The 20,061-nt window shown below is 42.8% G+C and overlaps 1 protein-coding gene across 1 annotated transcript; it reads left to right on the top strand.

The window, feature by feature from the left end:
- Positions 1–241: 241 nt before the first annotated feature.
- Positions 242–19,266, top strand: LOC117506152 (ATP-binding cassette sub-family G member 1-like). The gene is made up of 3 exons (XM_034165654.1): positions 242–283; positions 3,029–3,147; positions 18,790–19,266. Exons 1-3 carry the CDS (start codon positions 242–244, stop codon positions 19,016–19,018), a joined length of 390 nt encoding a protein of 129 aa, XP_034021545.1. The 3' UTR covers positions 19,019–19,266.
- Positions 19,267–20,061: the final 795 nt, after the last annotated feature.

Consider the following 20,061-nt stretch of genomic DNA (forward strand, 5'->3'; position numbering starts at 1 on the left):
ACCCTCTGCCACTCCAGACAGCTTCTTCACAACTTTCAACTCCTTGCAAACTGTCATAAGCTTTCTCTAAATCCACAAGCACACATTCTAATCCAATTACATTTTTTCTGCAAATCTGATTGGTTAATTGTGTGAGATTTCAGACAGTATAATATCAGTTGCAAAATATTCGACCATTTCCCATTTCATGTATTACTCCACGCCCTGACCAGCTGCGCGCACAGTTATGTAAATGTCAATAATGGCGCTGTCAGCTCAGAGCGAGAGAATGATGCCGAAATGGGTGAATTTAAGATGCCATGTGAAGGTATCGATGTGGATTCTGATACAGAATTACCATTTCACATTTGATGGATTACTCCGTGCCCTCACCACTGTTGGAGCGATGTTGCCTTGACACCTTGCCGATAGAATTACCTACAGAAAAATAACCTGTGCAAACGATGGAATGGGAATAGCCCCCTTGTGTCTGTTGATTTGCGGACATGCCGGATTACGGGGACAAATATCTGTTTTACCAACTCTGCTAATGCATCACCAGTAAAACTCTTTTCAGTTTGTGACCATAAAACCAGCATGAAAGCCCACAAATCATCAGACACAACAGGGTTATTCCCTAAATGTACCTCCTTCCCTGTTATTGATCACAGATCTTCACGTCTTCTCTCAGTCTTTCCGATGCTTCTGCAGCTCTGCACATCTCCTTTATTCTTAAAAATCAGTAGCATTTTCCATTTCCATTCCTCAAGCAGACACTCACTTTTCAAGATTTTGTTAATAACTTTGACATTAAATGATTTTAAAGACTCCACTGCCATCTCTCCGAAACATTTTTCTTGCCTGCACTGGGATGTTATCTGGACCAATTGACATTCCACTAATCCTCTTCATAGCTGTCCTCAAGTCAAGTCTGGGATTATGTGCTGATGCAACACTGTGCAGCAGCAATCACAACAAAGATCCACCTTAGGTCATGGGTGGTGACTTCCCAGGCAGACAGCCAGTCCAGCCCTTCATCTCTATGTGCTGCAGCCAGATGGGGCGTGGCCATGCCCTTTGCCTTGTCCGGCCGCTGGGTTCCACAACACTCAGACACCTATGTGCTTCTTAAGCCTTTGCACTTTATGATTCATTCTCACCACTTCATGTTGTGTGGGCCGCCAGAAGAGGAGGTACTGCTGGCCCACCACCAGAGGGCGCCCTGCCTGAAGTGCGGGCTTCAGGCACAAGAGGGCGCTGCCGCCACGGACACAGCCGGGAGTGACAGCTGTTACTCATTACTTCCTGACAGCTGTCACTCATTCTTCATCATCTCACTCCATAAAACCCAGACGTCATCTCCACCTCATCGCTGAGATATCATACTTCATTGGAGGTAATATCCTCAGCCGTTTTACAATATTGTTTGTATATTGTGAGTGTTTGCAGGAGTACCGGTACCGCTGTCAGTGGAAGCTGAGAGAGCATTGAAGGCACTCTTTTCCCCTGAGGAATCTACAGTACTCTGCAAGTTATAGAGTGAGAGGTGGAGGTGGCATTCTCACCGTTGTTGTTACTGGGTGTACACACACCTACACTTGACTGTCTTTGTTCTCGCCAGCAGTACCAGATCCGACAGTCGGGGACGGTGATCACCTGGGAATTCGGGACTTGGCGGCTCCAGTATTCACCAGGTTCTGTGGCGGCGGAAATTGTGTGGTTCCGGCTCTTCTCAGGACAGACGTCTTCTATCCTCGAGCCTGCCCACACGTCACCTATGTGATTTGACTGTAATGATATTCTGTGATTGTCTGTATATTCGTTGTGCACATTTCACAACATTAAATTGTTACTTTTTGGCTCATCTATTGGCCGTTCATTTACGCCCCCTGTTGTGGGTCCGTGTCACTACACTTTCACAACAACTTTGTCCAGCTTTCTCTCTTGTTTCATCACCCAACCTGCTGCACATCTTTCCCAGCTCTGTCCCTCTGCCTGGCCAAACAGTACAAGTCCTTTTCTCCTTCCTTAGTGTGCACTGTCACATTGACCTTTTGCACTGCCTTTGCCACATCTTTCTTCACTTTATGTCATACATCCCTGCCATATTTCTGTCTACTTTCTTGATCTCTCCAGCTATCCCAATTCTTTTTTATTGACCAAGGTCTTCCTTATACTTTGCTGAACATCTTCATTCCTCCACCAAATCTTCTTGTCTCCTTCCGCTGTCCAAATGTCACACTCAGTCCCTTCCTATCTGTCATCTTCACCACATCTGCAGTTGTTTCCAATATCTCTGACCAGGATCCTGTCTCACCTCCTCCCTGAATTTCACATGACAGTTGTCCATCATCAGCCTCCTCCACCTGATCCTTGGTTTAGCTCTATTCAGTTCAATTTAATTCAGTTTATTTCATTTATATAGCACCAAATCACATGAGTAAGGTCTAAACGTACCAACCCCCAGAGCAAGAACACAGGTGACAGTGGTAAGAAAAAACTCAGGAAGAAACCTCAAGCAGACCAGACTCAGAAGGGCGACCCTCTGCTTGGGCCATGCTACCAACACAAAAATTACAAAACAAATATACAGGAAATTTTGGGTGTCCATGCTGGCGCACAGGACGGGAGGCCTGCAGAAGAAGACACCACAACCATCTCTGGATGCTCTCACTCTCTTCCTCTTCTTCACCTTGAAGCCACCATACAAAGCTGTCTAGATACACTCTCCCCTGCCACCACCTTACAGTCATTACAGACATCACATCTCCTACATAGAAGGTAGACCACCTGTGTGCACCTTCCTCCATTCTTATACATCACCCTGTGCTCATTCTTCTTAAAATAAATATCAAGACATCAACTTCCACCCTGTTTCCAAAATTCACCACCATCTGCCCTTTTGCATGTGCTCTACTTGATATGATACCTACCTGGCACCGACTCATCACCTTTGTTTCCTTCATAGCTGACAGAGTAATGAAGATAAATGCCTGTCCTATTTGCACTATGTCCATGTAATTTCATTTTTAGGTATTTCTTCCTCCAGGTGGCGACATACGTGGGCCCAGTAACAGCCATCCCTGTGCTGCTGTTTTCTGGGTTCTTTGTCAGCTTCGACACCATCCCGTGGTACCTGCAGTGGATGTCCTATATCTCCTATGTCAGGTTAGATAAATACTGATAATCCAACAGGTTCACAGTAGAGTGAACTCCCCGGTGCCTTCTTGGGGTCAGGATGTCCAACAGCATCATCACTGCAGCATTATAGGAACATGTCATTGCAAAAGAAGAAGTTTAGAAAACACTGGTAGAAGATGAAGCACTTCAGCAGTGGAAACATTGATACACCGGCCCAAAATTAACTACAGTGTCAAATGGACTGCATTTCTGTGGCACACCTACATTTGAGTCAGACTCTCAAAGCACTGTCTGAACCCAAATATGTGTGAAAGTACCAGGAAAAGGTCTACATGGAGGACCCACTGGCTTACTTACATCCAGCACAATCTGAACCTTCTCTATGCACTCCAGGGATTTCCCATAAACCTCTGGTGGTCTATAAAGTACCACAGGAACTCACCACTTTAATAATAATAATAATAAAATTCTAAAACACTTTAAATGAAAAAAAAAAATCAACAAAGTGTTGAACAAACTCCAGAACAACATTTCACAAAGACCCTCATATCACAGAGTATAAACAAATAAAACTATAATTTACACGGGGTGTAAATAATTAAAAGATGCTAAAAACCATAAAGCTAATGATAAGCAATAAATAGGTTTTAAGACTTAGTCCTAAACAGTCAATTGAAGTTGTGTTTCAAATCTCAACAGGCAGTTTATTCCACAAGGTAGGAGGAGCACAGCCGGAAAAGGCTCCGAAGCCCACTGACTTCTTTTTAAACCTTGGGACACCAAGCATATGTCCACATCCAGCGACCATAGGGTACAAGGAGGCACGTAAGGCTCAACAGGTTCAGCAAGACAGTTGGGTGCATGACCATTTAGAACAGTGGTGTCCAAAGACATTCCAGAAAGGGCCAAGAGGGTGCAGGTTTTCTTTGCAGCCACTGACTCCAGCAGGTGATTTCACTGATTAACACCATTCTGAGCAGATGGGACGAGTTCATCAGTAGGAAAGTAGTGCACAGTTCCTGTGTGAGGTGTCATCACATTCAGTCGTTTCCTTTCCTGGATTTCAAAGGACATCATGTTTATGACCTGAAACATGTAGTCCAGGACCTTCTGATTATAGGATCAGTGAACTGCATGACGGACTGGTGCCTATTACTGGCCGCTGCAGTGGTTATTGGACACGTGCGTGAGCTGATGACCGCGATGCTCTGATCGCTTGTTTACATGCACTTCAGTACCTCATTCAGAAGTGCCTGGTTAACATGATTTCACTTCATTGGTTGGACGTCGTTTGAATTGCAGGAGACAGGAACAGCAGGTCTGTAAAAACAGCAAAGCATAGTCCTTCCTGCCCCTCTGCCTGCGTGCCTTCCAGCCAGACTTCAGGTGGTAATCGCAATGCATTTGTAGTGTGTTTTTAATATTCTTACTGTATTCTAACAGCAGTCTAAGTATTCATACTGTGTTCCAACTACAGTTGAACTGCATTCGTAAGCATACACACACGGGTTGTGCACAAAGCAATCGGGGTGGAATCCACCCACATTCTAAGTGACATTCATACACAGCTGTCCGAATGTCTGTCCCTCCCAACTGCACCTCAAAGTTTGACTTTCTTTTCCCATTCTGGCTGATTCGGCTTCATTCCTGCTCATTCATGTTAAGTCTGATGGGGCCCTTAATGTTTCAGATTAACCTTCTTTCACATCAGATTTGTTAAGATCACTAATTAACACACCCCCCCCCCCCCCCACCCCCCCGACGATATGTGCAATGGAAACAAGGATTATCATTTAATTTAAACTTAAACTTGTTGAACACTTCCTGGCATGGGTGGAGCTAGAGTGGACGCTGGGGTTTCACTGGACTCCCCTGAAATCTGATTGGACACAGATGATTGACATGTCACGGCACCACACGACTGGTTGAAAGAGCTGCATTTTAAAATCAGTGAGTCACATTGACTGCTAGGTTCCTCCTGTCCAGTAGTTGGCGCTGTGTACCACAAAAAAGTTCTAATCCACCTTAGTAGAAGAAGAAAAATGTTTGCTTCAGATTTGAACTGAACATGTCATTTGAACTATGGACTTCTAATGACACCAAACTTACACTGGTGAGTAAACAACTGTATCTTGTGTCAGAAATGAGGTCCAGTTGTTAAAAGCAGCATTTCTCCTTTAATTCAGGTGGTCTTATATACACATGTTTAAGCTAACAGACAGCAGCTGGTTCATGCTCTGTTGGCTTATTAGTGCAGCAGATAACTGAAACCATCCTTCAAATGGTGATGCAAGGATCAAATTCAGCACAAATATACCTTAGACATTACACTTAAAAAAAGACGACTGGCCAATGAATTTCAATAGGCAGCCAGGTAGAGGTCAATTGAAGAATTACACAGGGGTCAAAATTAAAAGATGCTAAAATCAAATGGAAACTACATCACGTTACCTTGTCTGATTATAAAGTTTCCAAAAAGGTATAGTTTGGACAATCTATGACTGAATGTTATGGAGTTTGGGGTGAAAACGGCAGGAAAGGTGACAAAGGTGTCAGGTCTTGCCCCTGCTCGGTCCTCACCCATTATGTTTTTTGTCAGTCTTTTTATTGATTTCCTTTTGTCTGCTTTTTTGACAGTCTGGTTATTTCACTTTTGTCACAGCTTGTTTTCTGTTCACCACACTTCAGTCACATGTTGAGTTCTGTTCTGATTTACTTTAGTTTTGATCCACTGTTTTTGATTGCATTTGATTACTTGTGTCACTAAGTTTGTCAGATTTACCAAATTTGTCTTCAGTGATATTATTCATGTCAGTTCTAGTTTTAGCTCCTGATTTTCTTGTTCTCCAACCTGATTCTGTTCATGTTTAGTCTCTATGCCGTCTTGGATATTTTAGTATCATTTGTCATGTTCATCTTGTCACTGCTCTCCTTTGTCTCTGTTCTCATATTTTCACATCCAGTTTCATTTGGATCACAGTCACGTCCTCAGATCACTCCACTCTTGTCCATCACCTTCTCAGCTCTGTTGGCCACTCCCAGTATTGTTTGTCACCTCCTTGTCCACCTGTCACAGCCTTCTCTTGTCTCACAGCCTCTCCTCTCTGTTAGGCCACGCCCTCCTCCTGCCTGCACACCACACCTGCTCCATATCACCTCCTAATTAACTCAGTGTATTTAAGCCTTGCATGTTTTCTGCTCGTTGATTTTGTTATCTTCGTCCTGGCTTCTTTGTCACAGTTTTTTGCTCTCACGTTTTTCTCGACCTTTGTTGTATTCTGGATCTGGATTTTGTCTTTGCCCTTGTTACATTGTTTGCTGTGGTATCGAACCCTGCCTGTTTTTGACGACGCTTCTGTTGATCACCTGCCTGTACCTCGGTAACGCTGACTGCCATTCTGTGTACCAGACCCTGCCTGATTTATTGATCAAGCCTTTTTCTTAATCCACCACCTGCCTGTGTGTCTGCATTTTGCTCCCTACCACCTGCTGTGCCCTGACTACCTGTGAATCATGACAGAACGAGCAAGCCAGTACCAGGGAGCAGCGGACTCACCTCCAGTCGTGAACCCGGACATTGCTCTCATTAAGGACATTTTTTCAGAAATCAATTTTTTCTTCAATTGCTTTCACTCCTGCTACACTCCAAAGCGAAAATTTGATTTTTTGGATCAAGCCTGGAATTTGATGGAGGCCAGTGTCTGGTTGTACTGGTTCTTTCCTGAGCTAGAGGATCTGGATGGCTTATTCTCAGCAGGGAGCCTCCCAGCCTGGGTGAGAGAGCCTGAATCACACCTGCCACCCAGCCACCTGCTCGCCGATGATGAGGATGAATGGGTTGACCTTGACGATGACGCCTCTTCAGAAGGTTCGGATCTACAGTACACAGCCACCATATTTTTTAAAATTCAGGACTTATACTATGAATTTTTGGACAGTCCAGATCGGCAGGACAGGCATCGGATTTTTTCTTTATTAGACCAGATCCTGCAGGACGAGCCTGAGATTGTGTCCACTTACACAGACCTGGAGAACATCAAAGCTCTATTCAAGCACAGTCAGATCCCTCCATACATCCAATGGACTTTCTTTTTGAATCCGAACTTAATGATTCCTGTCTTGATACCCCACGAGTGATCTTTCTGCCGCAGCCATCACGCCCCCTCAGCAGGTCATTTCGACCCCGCCTTGTCGACACCAGCTGTGGTTTCTCGATGTTCGTCAACGCGGAAGCCGGCCGAGCAGAGCCTTCAGCCTCGAGGATCCGCTCCATGGTCAAGTGCTGCTCCAGAACCATTCGCCCCGACACCGGCCCCACGAAGGCTGGCTGCGCCCCTGTCTAAGCCTGCAGCCACTAAATTCTCTCTGCCTGATATAACTGGGGGTTTTATGTTGCCTGAACCCCCTGTGACTGTCACATCCTCTACAGGGCCATCAGGAAAGTGCACACCCCATTGCAGCCGACGACACCTGCTCCATGCACATCGGCGCATCAGCTCCAGGAGACTCCAGTCCCGACCTCCCGGCACCACTCTCTACACGCTTCAACAGCTCCATGTCCGCCTCCTGCCGTGCGCACACCCCGGTCAGCAGCAGCCTCGGCGCGCTCAACATCACAGCCCACGGCTGCACCTGCTGAAGCTCAGCCTGCGCTGCTCACTTCATCCAGCGTGTCAATGGAACTGCCGGAGAAATCCCCGCAGCCTCAACTCTCAGCAGCGCCGCCAGCATCTAAAACTTCTGAGGTCAACACATCAATCACGCCGTCAGCAACATCGGTTGCTGCAGCACCTGTAAACACAACCGTGAGGTCATCTGCCACTCAAACACAGTCCGCGCGGCCACATCGCACACCAGCGCTAGATTCTTTGGAAACGACAGCAGCGCGTCCCTTTCAAGATCCATGAGCACCCTTCTCAACCTCAGCACTACCAGTAAAACCTCCGGTACAGGTCACCACAGCTTGGCTTGTCTCAGTATGCACGCAGTGGGAAACGCCTCCTGCCACGCCTCTTGAGTTGCTTCCTCGCACACAAACATCAACAAAGCTTCTGAAGGTGACCTTGGGTGACTCACCCTGCATAACTGCTCTGGTTTGTTTCTTGATAATGCTTCTTTTATTTTACCACCTCCTGTTGTGTCCTCCAAACAAGCAAGTTTTTGTCTCCATTTATAATCAGTTTTTGTCCCCTTATATCTGTACCAAATATTTAATGGTTAGTTTTTTGATTTTGTGTTCCTGGTTCATAGTATTTTTCTGGGCCCCTATCCCAGAGCGTTTTGGTTTGACTCATGTCTGTTCCTTTGTTCAGATTTTGTTTGATTTCTTTTTTATATCCAATGTTAAGCTGTCTGTTTTTGGTTGTGCCCCAAGTGTATTTCATTGTGTCTCTCATGGTTCTCTTTATGATATACTCAGAGGAACTCTTCGATTCTTTTTGTCATCATTCAATCAAGTTTCTTCTTCACGGTTTTCCTCTGTTTGCATTTCTGTTTATCATGGCTTTCGTTTTCGGTTCTGTTGAGTTAGACAATCTTGGCGTTCATTTGTTCAAATACTTTGGTCACCGTTTCATTTTATCTTTGGTCCTTTTGTCCTCTTTGGCTCTCATAGCGTTTCTATTTGTAGTTCTTTGGTTAGATCTGTCAGATCATTTAATTCGGTCCCTGATTACTGGTCAGTTGCTGGACTATTAGTTTTGCGGTTCCTCTGGCGTACGATTCTCTGTTGGCCTTTTCATGCATTACTGTTTGGTTTTGGTGGATTTTTGTTCTCGGTGCCACTCCCCAGTCCACTACCTACTCTGTGGCTGGGTTGGTTACTGTTTGTCTGTTTTTTGGTTTATTGGACTTTTCGGGCGAGTCAGTTCGTTTTTGCATTTTTGCACACCATTCTGGCATCAGTTGGACGGTTGTGTTTTCCAGTCCACTTAAGTTTGCACCTTTTCTCTGTTTTGGGAATATTTTTCGGTTTTTGTCTGGTCCTGTTTCTCCTGCTGTTCCCAGCCAGCCGCGTGGCCAGCTTCCTGTTCGTGCCAGGGGACTTGATGGGTCCCCTGATCTGCCACTGAAGTCACCCGTGAATTTTGCGGGGTCCTGTGGTCGTCCTCCGGATACTGTTTCTGGTCACCCTTTCTTTCATTTTTCTGTCCCCTGTCAACCAAACAAGGTCAATGTCCATTGCATTCTATGACATGTGACATATGTCACCCTGTAACATGAACTGAGCATGACACATCATGCAAACTTACATTTTAAAACTCGATTAACTCAACCAATAATTTGCATTATTTTTTACCAAAAACTGGAGCAACTTTAACTTTTGACCCCTGTACAAACTGAAACTGACCTTTGTCATCATTCTTGCTGCTTTTACCTCATAACTCCATAACATTCAGTGACAGATAGTCCAAACTATACCTTTTTGGAATCTTTATGATCAGGCAAATAATGTGGTGTCATTTTCTATATGATTGGAGCATCTTTTAATTTTGACCCCTGTGTAATTCTTCAGTTGACCCCTACCTGGCTGTAGTAGAGAAGCTTGAATCTTCAACTGGACTGGGTTGCTTGACGCGAGGACGTTTCCCTTCAAATCACAGAAGCTTCCTCAGCTAAAATTGTTGCTCTGGTGGTCTGACTTCTGTCTTGACTCTTGTAGAGAAGAATAAACAAGAAGTCACAAAAGCTGGAGTTTTAAACCTAACCAGACCCCTCCTACCGAGAGGCAGACTGCTATAGGCCAGTGACTAAACAATAGCTCTAATTAGCACCTATTGTGCTCTAGTTAGCACCCTCCTAATGACAGGGCAGCTGTCCCCCCAATGATGGGACTGACCCTCTCTTGATGGCTCCCTTGACGACTCTGCTGATGATGTGAATGACTCATTACCATGAACAAAAGACTGAAACTGCTTTGACCTGAGTACCCCATTGTAAACAGGGGATAAAGCATGTCTCAGACCCCCTCCCCGGTTAAGGCTGGGTTTCAAATGTTTCACAAAGAATGCCTCCTTGACCCCTCTCTCAAACCATTTCTTCTCTCTGGCTAATATTTTAACTTCCTTGTCCTCAAACGTGTGGTTAGTGTCTTTAAGGTGGAGATGAACTGCAGACTGAGGTCCACTGGCGCCCTCTCTGTGGTGCTGGTATAGCCTTTTGTGTAAAGGTTGCTTAGTCTCACCTATGTAGTGTTCGTTACAGTTTTCCTGACATCTGATAGAATACACTACATTTCTCTGTTTGTAACTAGGGATCCTGTCCTTAGGGTGAACTAATTTCTGTCTCAAGGTATTAACCGTTTTAAAGTAAACTGGGATTTTGTGCTGTCTGAAGATCCTCTGTAGTTTTTCCCCTACTCCTGCTAAATAAGGGAGAGACACTCCTCTTCTTCTTGTCTCCTGTCTATCTGGTCTCTTTGTTCTCTGGGACTTCTGCAGTTTGTCCAGGGACCATCGTGGGTACCCACATACTGTGAGGGCTTTCTGGACAAGTTGTTGTTCTTTAGCCCTTCCCTCTGCAGTTGTGGGCACCTGTAGGGCTCTGTGTTGAAGCGTCCTGATCACCCCAAGCTTGTGTTCAAGGGGGTGGTTTGAGCCAAAGAGCAGATATTGGTCAGTGTGAGTTGGTTTTCTGTAAACCCCTGTCTTGAGCTGCCTGTTCTCTCCAATCGTAACATCACAGTCCAAGAAGGCTAATTGGTTGTTTCTGGCATCCTCACGTGTGAACTTGATATTGGCGTCCACCAAGTTGATGTGTTCTGTAAAGTCCTCAACTTCCTGTTGCTTGATTTTAACCCATGTGTCATCAACATATCTGAACCAGTGACTGGGAGAGATGACCCGTGAAAGACGTCAAGGCTGTCTTCTCCACTCGCTCCATGTACAGATTGGTCACAATGGGGGATACCAGTGACCCCATCGCACAACCATGGATCTGCCTGTAGTAATTCCCCTTAAACAGGAAATATGTGGTGTTAAGACAAAAGACTGAGAGCCTACACAGAAACATTGCGACCAACTGTGGGCATGAGGCCCTGGCACTGGTACGTAAGCTGGAAAAGACTGCTAAAAAGATAGCTAACTTTAGAAACCACTTAAGATTTAATCTGAAATGCAAACAAAACAATGTTATTCCCAAATGCATGAAGGAAAAGGCACTAGAAGCAGGTCACACAGCATAAAAGATCCAGCACAGTTACCTTAGGAGGATTTTGGGTCTTAGAATTAGAAGGCTTCATTTTAAAATATTAGACCTCCAAAATAATCTTGATAGTCTTCACAAAATGTTAGAAACTTTAGTGGAGGAAGAGGCCCATAATAAGATCACAAAGTTCATAGTTAAAATTCAAATGGCTGAGCATTTAAAAAGTAAGGAGCCGCAAATCAGGAAGTTTCACAACCTTTTAGTGCAGAAAAGGCGTACTTTCAGTGGGAGTATTTTTAAAGATACACCCAGACAAATTAGTGACAACAGGGAAAATTGGGTAAAGAATCTCTCCAACAGGTTTCTTACACAGACAGAAAAGGATGTGCTCGCTAAAGGATTAAATTTCTCAGTGACCCCTAAACATATACCGACAGTAGATTACATCACTGCAGTAGAGTCAGGCATTAAACATAACAGTTTGTCAGAGTCAGTAGCTGGGGACCTCCGACTAAGAGTCACAGCAGTGCTGAACAGTGCTAAGCCTCCTCCGTCCAACATCAATCAACTCAATCATCAATCAACTTTTTTCTTGTATAGCGCCAAATCACAACAAACAGTTGCCCCAAGGCGCTCCACACTGCAAGGCAAGGCCATACAATAATTATGAAACACAGTCTACGTCTAAAGCAACATAACCAAGGGATGGTCCAGGGTCACCCGATCCAGCCCTAACTATAAGCCTTAGCGAAAAGGAAAGTTTTAAGCCTAATCTTAAAAGTAGAGAGGGTATCTGTCTCCCTGATCTGAATTGGGAGCTGGTTCCACAGGAGAGGAGCCTGAAAGCTGAAGGCTCTGCCTCCCATTCTACTCTTACAAACCCTAGGAACTACAAGTAAGCCCGCAGTCTGAGAGCGAAGCGCTCTAATGGGGTAATATGGTACTATGAGGTCCCTAAGATAAGATGGGACCTGATTATTCAAAACCTTATAAGTAAGAAGAAGAATTTTAAATTCTATTCTAGCATTAACAGGAAGCCAATGAAGGGAGGCCAACACGGGTGAGATATGCTCTCTCCTGCTAGTCCCCGTCAGTACTCTAGCTGCAGCATTCTGAACCAACTGAAGGCTTTTTAGGGAACTTTTAGGACAACCTGATAATAATGAATTACAATAGTCCAGCCTAGAGGAAATAAATGCATGAATTAGTTTTTCAGCATCACTCTGAGACAAGACCTTTCTGATTTTAGAGATATTGCGTAAATGCAAAAAGGCAGTCCTACATATTTGTTTAATATGCGCTTTGAATGACATATCCTGATCAAAAATAACTCCAAGATTTCTCACAGTATTACTAGAGATCAGGGAAATGCCATCCAGAGTAACGATCTGGTTAGACACCATGCTTCTAAGATTTGTGGGGCCAAGTACAATAACTTCAGTTTTATCTGAGTTTAAAAGCAGGAAATTAGAGGTCATCCATGTCTTTATGTCTGTAAGACAATCCTGCAGTTTAGCTAATTGGTGCGTATCCTCTGGCTTCATGGATAGATAAAGCTGGGTATCATCTGCGTAACAATGAAAATTTAAGCAATACCGTCTAATAATACTGCCCAAGGGAAGCATGTATAAAGTGAATAAAATTGGTCCTAGCACAGAACCTTGTGGAACTCCATAATTAACTTTAGTCTGTGAAGAAGATTCCCCATTTACATGAACAAACTGTAATCTATTAGACAACATCACAGGAGAAGAACAGAAAGCTTTGTCAGCACTGCAGAAGGACCAAAGGATCCTTATCCTGCCAGCGGATAAAGGCAGATGCACGTGGTCCTGAACACATCGGACTATGAGGCCAAGATCAACAACTTGCTCAGTGACTTCAGTACATACGAACATCTGAAGAGAGACCCCATGAGCGGCTATAAGAAGAAAATCATTAGCTACCTCCAAAACCTGGAGAAAGAGGGACCCATCGACAGGCAGACATACTACAGACTGTACCCTGGGGACGCCACTCCGTGCATCTACGGACTGCCCAAAATCCACAAACAGGACATGATACTCAGGCCTATTGTATGTAGCACAGATTCCATCACATACAATTTGGCCAAGCACCTCAAGTGGATTTTGGCTCCTTTAGTGGGTAACCCAGAACACCATGTGGAGAACACACAAGATTTTGTGAACAAGAGCAAGGACCTGCAGTTGGAGGCAGATGAAACAATCGTGTCATTTGATGTGACTTTGTTGTTCACCTGCATCCCCACCGCTGAGGCTGTCTCAGCTGTGAGGCAGAGACTGCTGGAGGATGTTTCTCTAATTGAAAGGACCGAACTTACACCAGACCACATCTGCCAACTCTTGGAGATCTGTCTTAACACCACATATTTCCTGTTTAGGGGGAATTACTACAGGCAGATTCATGGTTGTGCGATGGGGTCTCCGGTATCCCCCATTGTGGCCAATATGTACATGGAGCGAGTGGAGAAGACAGCCTTGACGTCTTTCATGGGCATCTCTCCCAGTCACTGGTTCAAATATGTTGATGACACATGGATTAAAATCAAGCAACAGGAGGTTGAGGACTTTACAGAACACATCAACTCGGTGGATTCCAATATCAAGTTCACACGTGAGGATGCCAGAAACAACCATTTAGCCTTCTTGGACTGTGATGTTACGATTGGAGAGAACAGGCAGCTCCAGACAGGGGTTTACAGAAAACCAACTCACACTGAGCAATATCTGCTCTTTGGCTCAAACCACCCCCTTGAACACAAGCTCGGGATGATCAGGAAGCTTCAACACAGAGCCCTACAGGCGCCCACAACTGCAGAGGGAAGGGCTAAAGAACAACAACGTGTCCAGAAAGCCCTCACAGTATGTGGGTACCCATGATGGTCCCTGGACAAAGTGCAGAAGTCCCAGAAAACAAAGAGACCAGATAGACAGGAGACGGAGACAAGAAGAAGAGGAGTGTCTCTCCCTTATTTAGCAGGAGTAGGGGGAAAAACTACAGAGGATCTTCAGACAGCACAAAATCCCAGTTTACTTTAAACTGGTTAACACCTTGAGACAGAAATTAGTTCACCCTAAGGACAGGATCCCTAGTTACAAACAGAGCAATGTAGTGTATTCTATCAGATGTCAGGAAAACTGTAACGAACACTACATAGGTGAGACTAAGCAACCTTTACACAAAAGGCTATACCAGCACCGCAGAGAGGGCGCCAGTGGACCTCAGTCTGCAGTTCATCTCCACCTTAAAGACACTAACCACACGTTTGAGGACAAGGAAGTTAAAATATTAGCCAGAGAGTAGAACTGGTTTGAGAGAGGGGTCAAGGAGGCATTCTATGTGAAACAGTTGAAACCCAGCCTTAACCAGGGAGGGGGTCTGAGACACACTTTATCCCCTGTTTACAATGGGGTACTCAGGTCAAAGCAGTTTCAGTCTTTTGTTCATGGTAATGAGTCATTCACGTCATTAGCAGAGTTGTCAAGGGAGCCATCAAGAGAGGGTCGGCCCCATCATTAGGAGGGACAGCTGCCCTGTCATTAGGAGGGTGCTAACTAGAGCACAATAGGTGCTAATTAGAGCTATTGTTTAGTCACTGGCCTATAGCAGTCTGCCTCTAGGTAGGAGGTGTCTGGTTAGGTTTAAAACTCCAGCTTTTGTGACTTCTTGATTATTCTTCTCTACAAGAGTCAAGACAGAAGTCAGACCACCAGAGTAAGAATTTTAGCTGAGGAAGCTTCTGTGATTTGAAGCGAAACGTCCTCACGTCAAGCAACCCAGTCCAGTTGAAGATTCAAGCTTCTCTACTATGGAAACCTCCTGGACAACTAAGATCCTACACAGAAACCTACCTGGCTGCCTATTGAAAGTTGAAGTGGCCAATTAGTTTTTTTCAAAAGAGTTCATGTCTATGGATTATTTGTGCTGAATTTGATGTTTGTTTCACCATTTGCAGGATTCCACTCTAAATATTCTCTTATCTGCTGCACTATATATGAGATGTAAGATGCTGCTCCTCACTGTTTCTCAGTTGCCCTCAAAAGTATTGGAAGACTTGATATTTCACACATTTTAATTTGTTTATTCCATTTCAAATACGTTTTTTTTTCAAAAATTATCTTCCTTAACTCAAACTGAAAGCAAATCTCTACAACTTGATATAAATGAATTAAAAATCTAAAATCCAGCTTCCTGATGAAGTGGTGTAGAGGAGGATTTTCTTCAAAAGAAGACCTGAAAGTTCAGCTACATTTGAGATCAAAGACTAGATTTGATGTTTTGGTGAAAGAAACTTTTGTATTTCTTCATAATTGATGTAAATAAAGTCCAAGACATATTCAGTGACTTGGAAATGTTCATGTTTCCATCCCCTGACTTGTCTGAAGAAAACTGGCAATAAAACTGATTATTATTTACAGGTTTTATCAAGTTTTACAGATTTGCTTTCAGTTTGAGTTTGAGGAAGATAATTTTAGAAATTTTTATTCTTTATTTTATTTTTTTGTATTTGTTGTATTTAAAATGACAAAAACAAAATAAAATGTGTGAAATTCCAAGTGTTCCAATACTTTTGGAGGGCACAGTATCCTAACCTTATGATGAGTGTAAAATGAGTGTGATATTATTACTGTTTTGTTTAAGAAGGTTTAATTTTCACTGTTGCTGCACTTTGTGTCAAATCATAGTCATATCATATATCATACTGATATGACAATATTGAGATATGATCATTTGGCCATATTGTGCAGCCGACTGTCAACTAGCTGAAAACTTTAAATATTAATTTACATCTACATTTTAAAAAAATGCTTAAAGTGTCGGGGGGTTAAGAGGGCTGTAATTAGGGGGTCAGCTGAGAAGAAAAAAAAGGAAAATGCTTAAAAAGGTGGGGGGTCTGGGGGAGCAGAGCTCCTCCAGAAGCTGAAAGGTTTTTGCCATGCTAATGCTCCCCTGAAGCATTTACTCAAAATGAAGTCTGAAGGACATGAATGACATGGTGAGATGCTGACAGTGGTGGGCACAGATAACCAAAAAATTAACTTCGATAACAGATAATCAGATAACTGAAAAGTTATCTTCAATAAAGATAAAACAATAAACCACCCAAAAATGTATCAGAAGTTACAGATAACAGATAAATTCCAATATTACTTCTGACATCTACAACTAATATAAGAACAAATTTAATAGTTTATAATAATAAAAACAGACCCAAACAATGAGACCACACTTTTCTTTCAACATTTGGCCCCTGCTGGAAGCTCTTGTTTAATACAGAGCTCCCAGCACAGAGGCACCCCGAGAGCAGCCATAAAGCCAACTCTCTATCAATTACAATGCTCCGGTCAGGCGCAGGTCTTGAAAAATAAAGTCATGCTGACTTATGGTTTTGATTATAAATAACATTAATACCGATAGAATAACTCCATTAATGTCAATTATGTCATTTGTACAAAGTAAAAAAATAACATATATCTTTTAATGTTGAATAATGCACTAATTGTGGTTTGTAACAAACAGACAAATCGCAAAGGATTCTGGGTAAACATGCCTCTGCTAAACACTGGCTGAGTCTCTCTTTTGGAGCGAGGCGGAGGGGAAGGCGAAGGGCTACAAATCCCTCCGTTTGGAGGGGTAGGAGGAGCTTACTGCTGTCTGAAAAAACAAACATGGCGCCAAAAGAGCTGCACAAATGAAGCGGCTTTCATTACAAATTACGCTGTTTAGAAAGTTATAACTTGCCAAAAAACTTTACAGGCAGTTGTCTATGACAGCAACGTGTCTGCTGCTGGATGCATGTTGCGTATGTTGTCGTTCTGAAGACTATCGTAACGTCGCTCGTGCGCTGCGTTATAATGCACATACACACGAACGCTACAATAAGACACCTTTATATCTCACAACAGAGAAAATCATGATAAAGTGTAAGCACGTTAATTTGTATGTTCATAAATCTTTGGATAATATCAATCCCTGCTGTTGGATTTCAAGGTTTGTAACGTGTGTGTATTTTGTAAACAAACAACACACTTTCAGGCAGAAAATGAAAAGCTTCATCAATGGGAATAAGTTGGAAAATATATACACACACATGTATATGTGTAACACATAACCTGACGTCCTAACAGACTGATATTATTTGTCAAGGAAATTTCTAAAGGAAATAAGGCTGGATGCAAAAAAAATGGGAGAATTTGAAAACGAAATAAGGTTGTAATTCCATTAAAAAAGTGAAACTTGTATAATGTATACATTCATTGCACACAAAAAAAGCCATTTGCAAAGCCAAAAAGTTGATTTGACAATCATCTGACATAACCTGGGTCAAAATAAAAAGAACACTGCTATCTACTGGTTCCCACATGCTTAGTGAACACTACTGACCAGTAGATGGCAGTAGAGGCCTTGAAAACAAAATTCCAGCTACAGTAATCCCTGTCTGCTACATTTAAAATGCGTGGAATTTAACAAATGCAAATAAAACCAACATCTATAAAACCAACATCTATAAACGCAGAGAATATATTCAAGAGAGTTTTAGGCACTGGAGTTTAATGCTGTTGTCCGTGGAGCCTGAACAGAGTGTCTGAAATGCATTTGTCCTGTCGTGATGTACTGAGATTACATCATCCTACCCAAAATGCATTGCAAGTCACAGGATGTGCTCACAAAACCTTAAAAATTAGTACATTACTTTAAAACTAAAACATATATCTGATATTTTCACTTAATAAAACTCAGACATGACAGTAATTTTAAATAACTTGTCCAAAATTTGTTTGGTTAAAATTTGAACTGTAAGTTAAAAACATATGCCTCTGGATGACTTAGGTGATATCGGCAGCCTATTGGTATGGTGTTAAAAGAATTTTTTTTTTTTTCTTTTGGGGCTGTTTCTCTTTTGTTTGCAGAGGCTTGAGTTGCTTTTTGTACAAGCGGCTCTCTTTTGTTAGCAAAAGTTATAGCTGTGCGTCTGTTACAAAATTTTTAACAGGTGAGTGCTAAACTAATTTTAAAAATGCTTGTCGCTGTTCAGCTTTGTTTATCGGTTTAAAAGTTATTGGACAAAGATTAATCAGAAGATAATTGGTCCGATAATGGTTTTTAAATTTATCTAAAAAGATAATCCGATAAAGAAAACATTATCTTTGATAATTATCTGTTATCGGATTATCGGAAGTGTGCCCACCACTGGATGCTGACAAGCTTTGATCATTCATGTCCGCGACATATACATATTAGCTGTAATCATAATGAAGTCTATCTTATTTATTAAATCATATTCCGTAAATACTATGACTTAATAAACCTATTAGAATCATTAGATATTGTTATTTGCTAATTTGATGTACTTCACTAATTTAAATTAATAAAGTTCTGAAAATGTATATTTTACTTGTTTTATTTGGGGGCTTTTGGTGAGATTCCAGTGGATCTGTTCAAAATCTGACTCGTAAACAAGTTAAATTTGGGGTCTAAATCCACCCTCTTCCACTGTTTCAGGTACGGTTTTGAGGGTGTCATTTTGTCCATCTATGGTCTGGATCGAGAGGACCTGCACTGCGGCAAAGAAGACACGTGCCACTTCCAAAAGTCTGAAGCCATTTTGAAGGAACTGGACATGTTGGATGCCAAACTCTACCTGGATTTCATTATCCTTGGCAGTTTTTTCTTTTCTCTTCGGATAATGGCTTATTTTGTCTTACGTTACAAGATCAGTGCTGAGAGGTAGATGTTGGTGCAACAGAGAAGGAAGAATATCTGAGCCTCCTCCAGGCCAAACTGCTGATGCTAAAACAGACTTTGGATAGTTCATAAAAAAGAACATTTGGAGATATGTGTTGGTGTTTTGCAGTAGGACTCAAGACATAGTCCACCTACAGAACATCAAAAAGCAGACCTTTCTTTTAGAAGATGGACAGAGCACTGTGATGTGATGCTGAAGACTTGAAATGTTAAAAATGATTCCCTCGGTTAATGAGATCAGAGCTTTGGTCTTGCTTTCTCTGGGCTTTAAAGCCTTGGTGAAGAACCTCAGAAGAACAGTGTACGAGCAACAAGGTGTCTCCCAGCATCAGCAGCTGAAGCCTGAAGCACGTGTTGCCTGCAGGCAGGGTGATGTGATGTCGGCAGCTCAGCCAGTGATGGTCACGCCTGAACAGAGACTCAAACGCACAGCGCAGAAACTCAAACATGATTAGGGAAAGAGATTTATTCCACAGGAGTCAGGGCACAGGACAAGGATCAGGAGGATCCAAAGACCACTGACAGGCTGAGCTGAGCTGCATTCATTTCAGGTGTCAGTCACTGCAGGCAACCGTGAGGAGTTCAGTGGAGCTGGGAAAACAGAGCATTGGTGTGGGATTGTGACAGAAACAAGAGAAGGACTCAGTGTTTTATAGCAATGACACTGAAAATGTATCTTTGGGCACAGATGGATGGACGAGAACATTCCCGTGTTCCAGGAACAGATTTATCTTCATAAATTAATCCACACTGCAAGTTTTATCGGGTTGTTAAGAATATCTATCTATCTATCGATCGATCGATCGATAGATGGTAAATTAAAAAAGACAAGAATCACAAGTTTTCATCTGTTTCCTCCTAAATGCACGTGATTATTGTCACTGAAAAATTAAAACCACTTTAGGAATTACTTTTTTTGTTGTGATGTGATTTCTGGATGCTGCTTAAAAATGCACTCACCTGGCTGGTGAGCAAACAAACAGGTGCTCAGTGTTGTCCTGTAGGTGGCAGTGTTGACACGATCAACGT

The sequence above is a fragment of the Thalassophryne amazonica genome, unplaced genomic scaffold, assembly GCF_902500255.1.
Source record: "Thalassophryne amazonica unplaced genomic scaffold, fThaAma1.1, whole genome shotgun sequence".
NCBI classification, from domain to species: Eukaryota; Metazoa; Chordata; class Actinopteri; order Batrachoidiformes; family Batrachoididae; genus Thalassophryne; species Thalassophryne amazonica.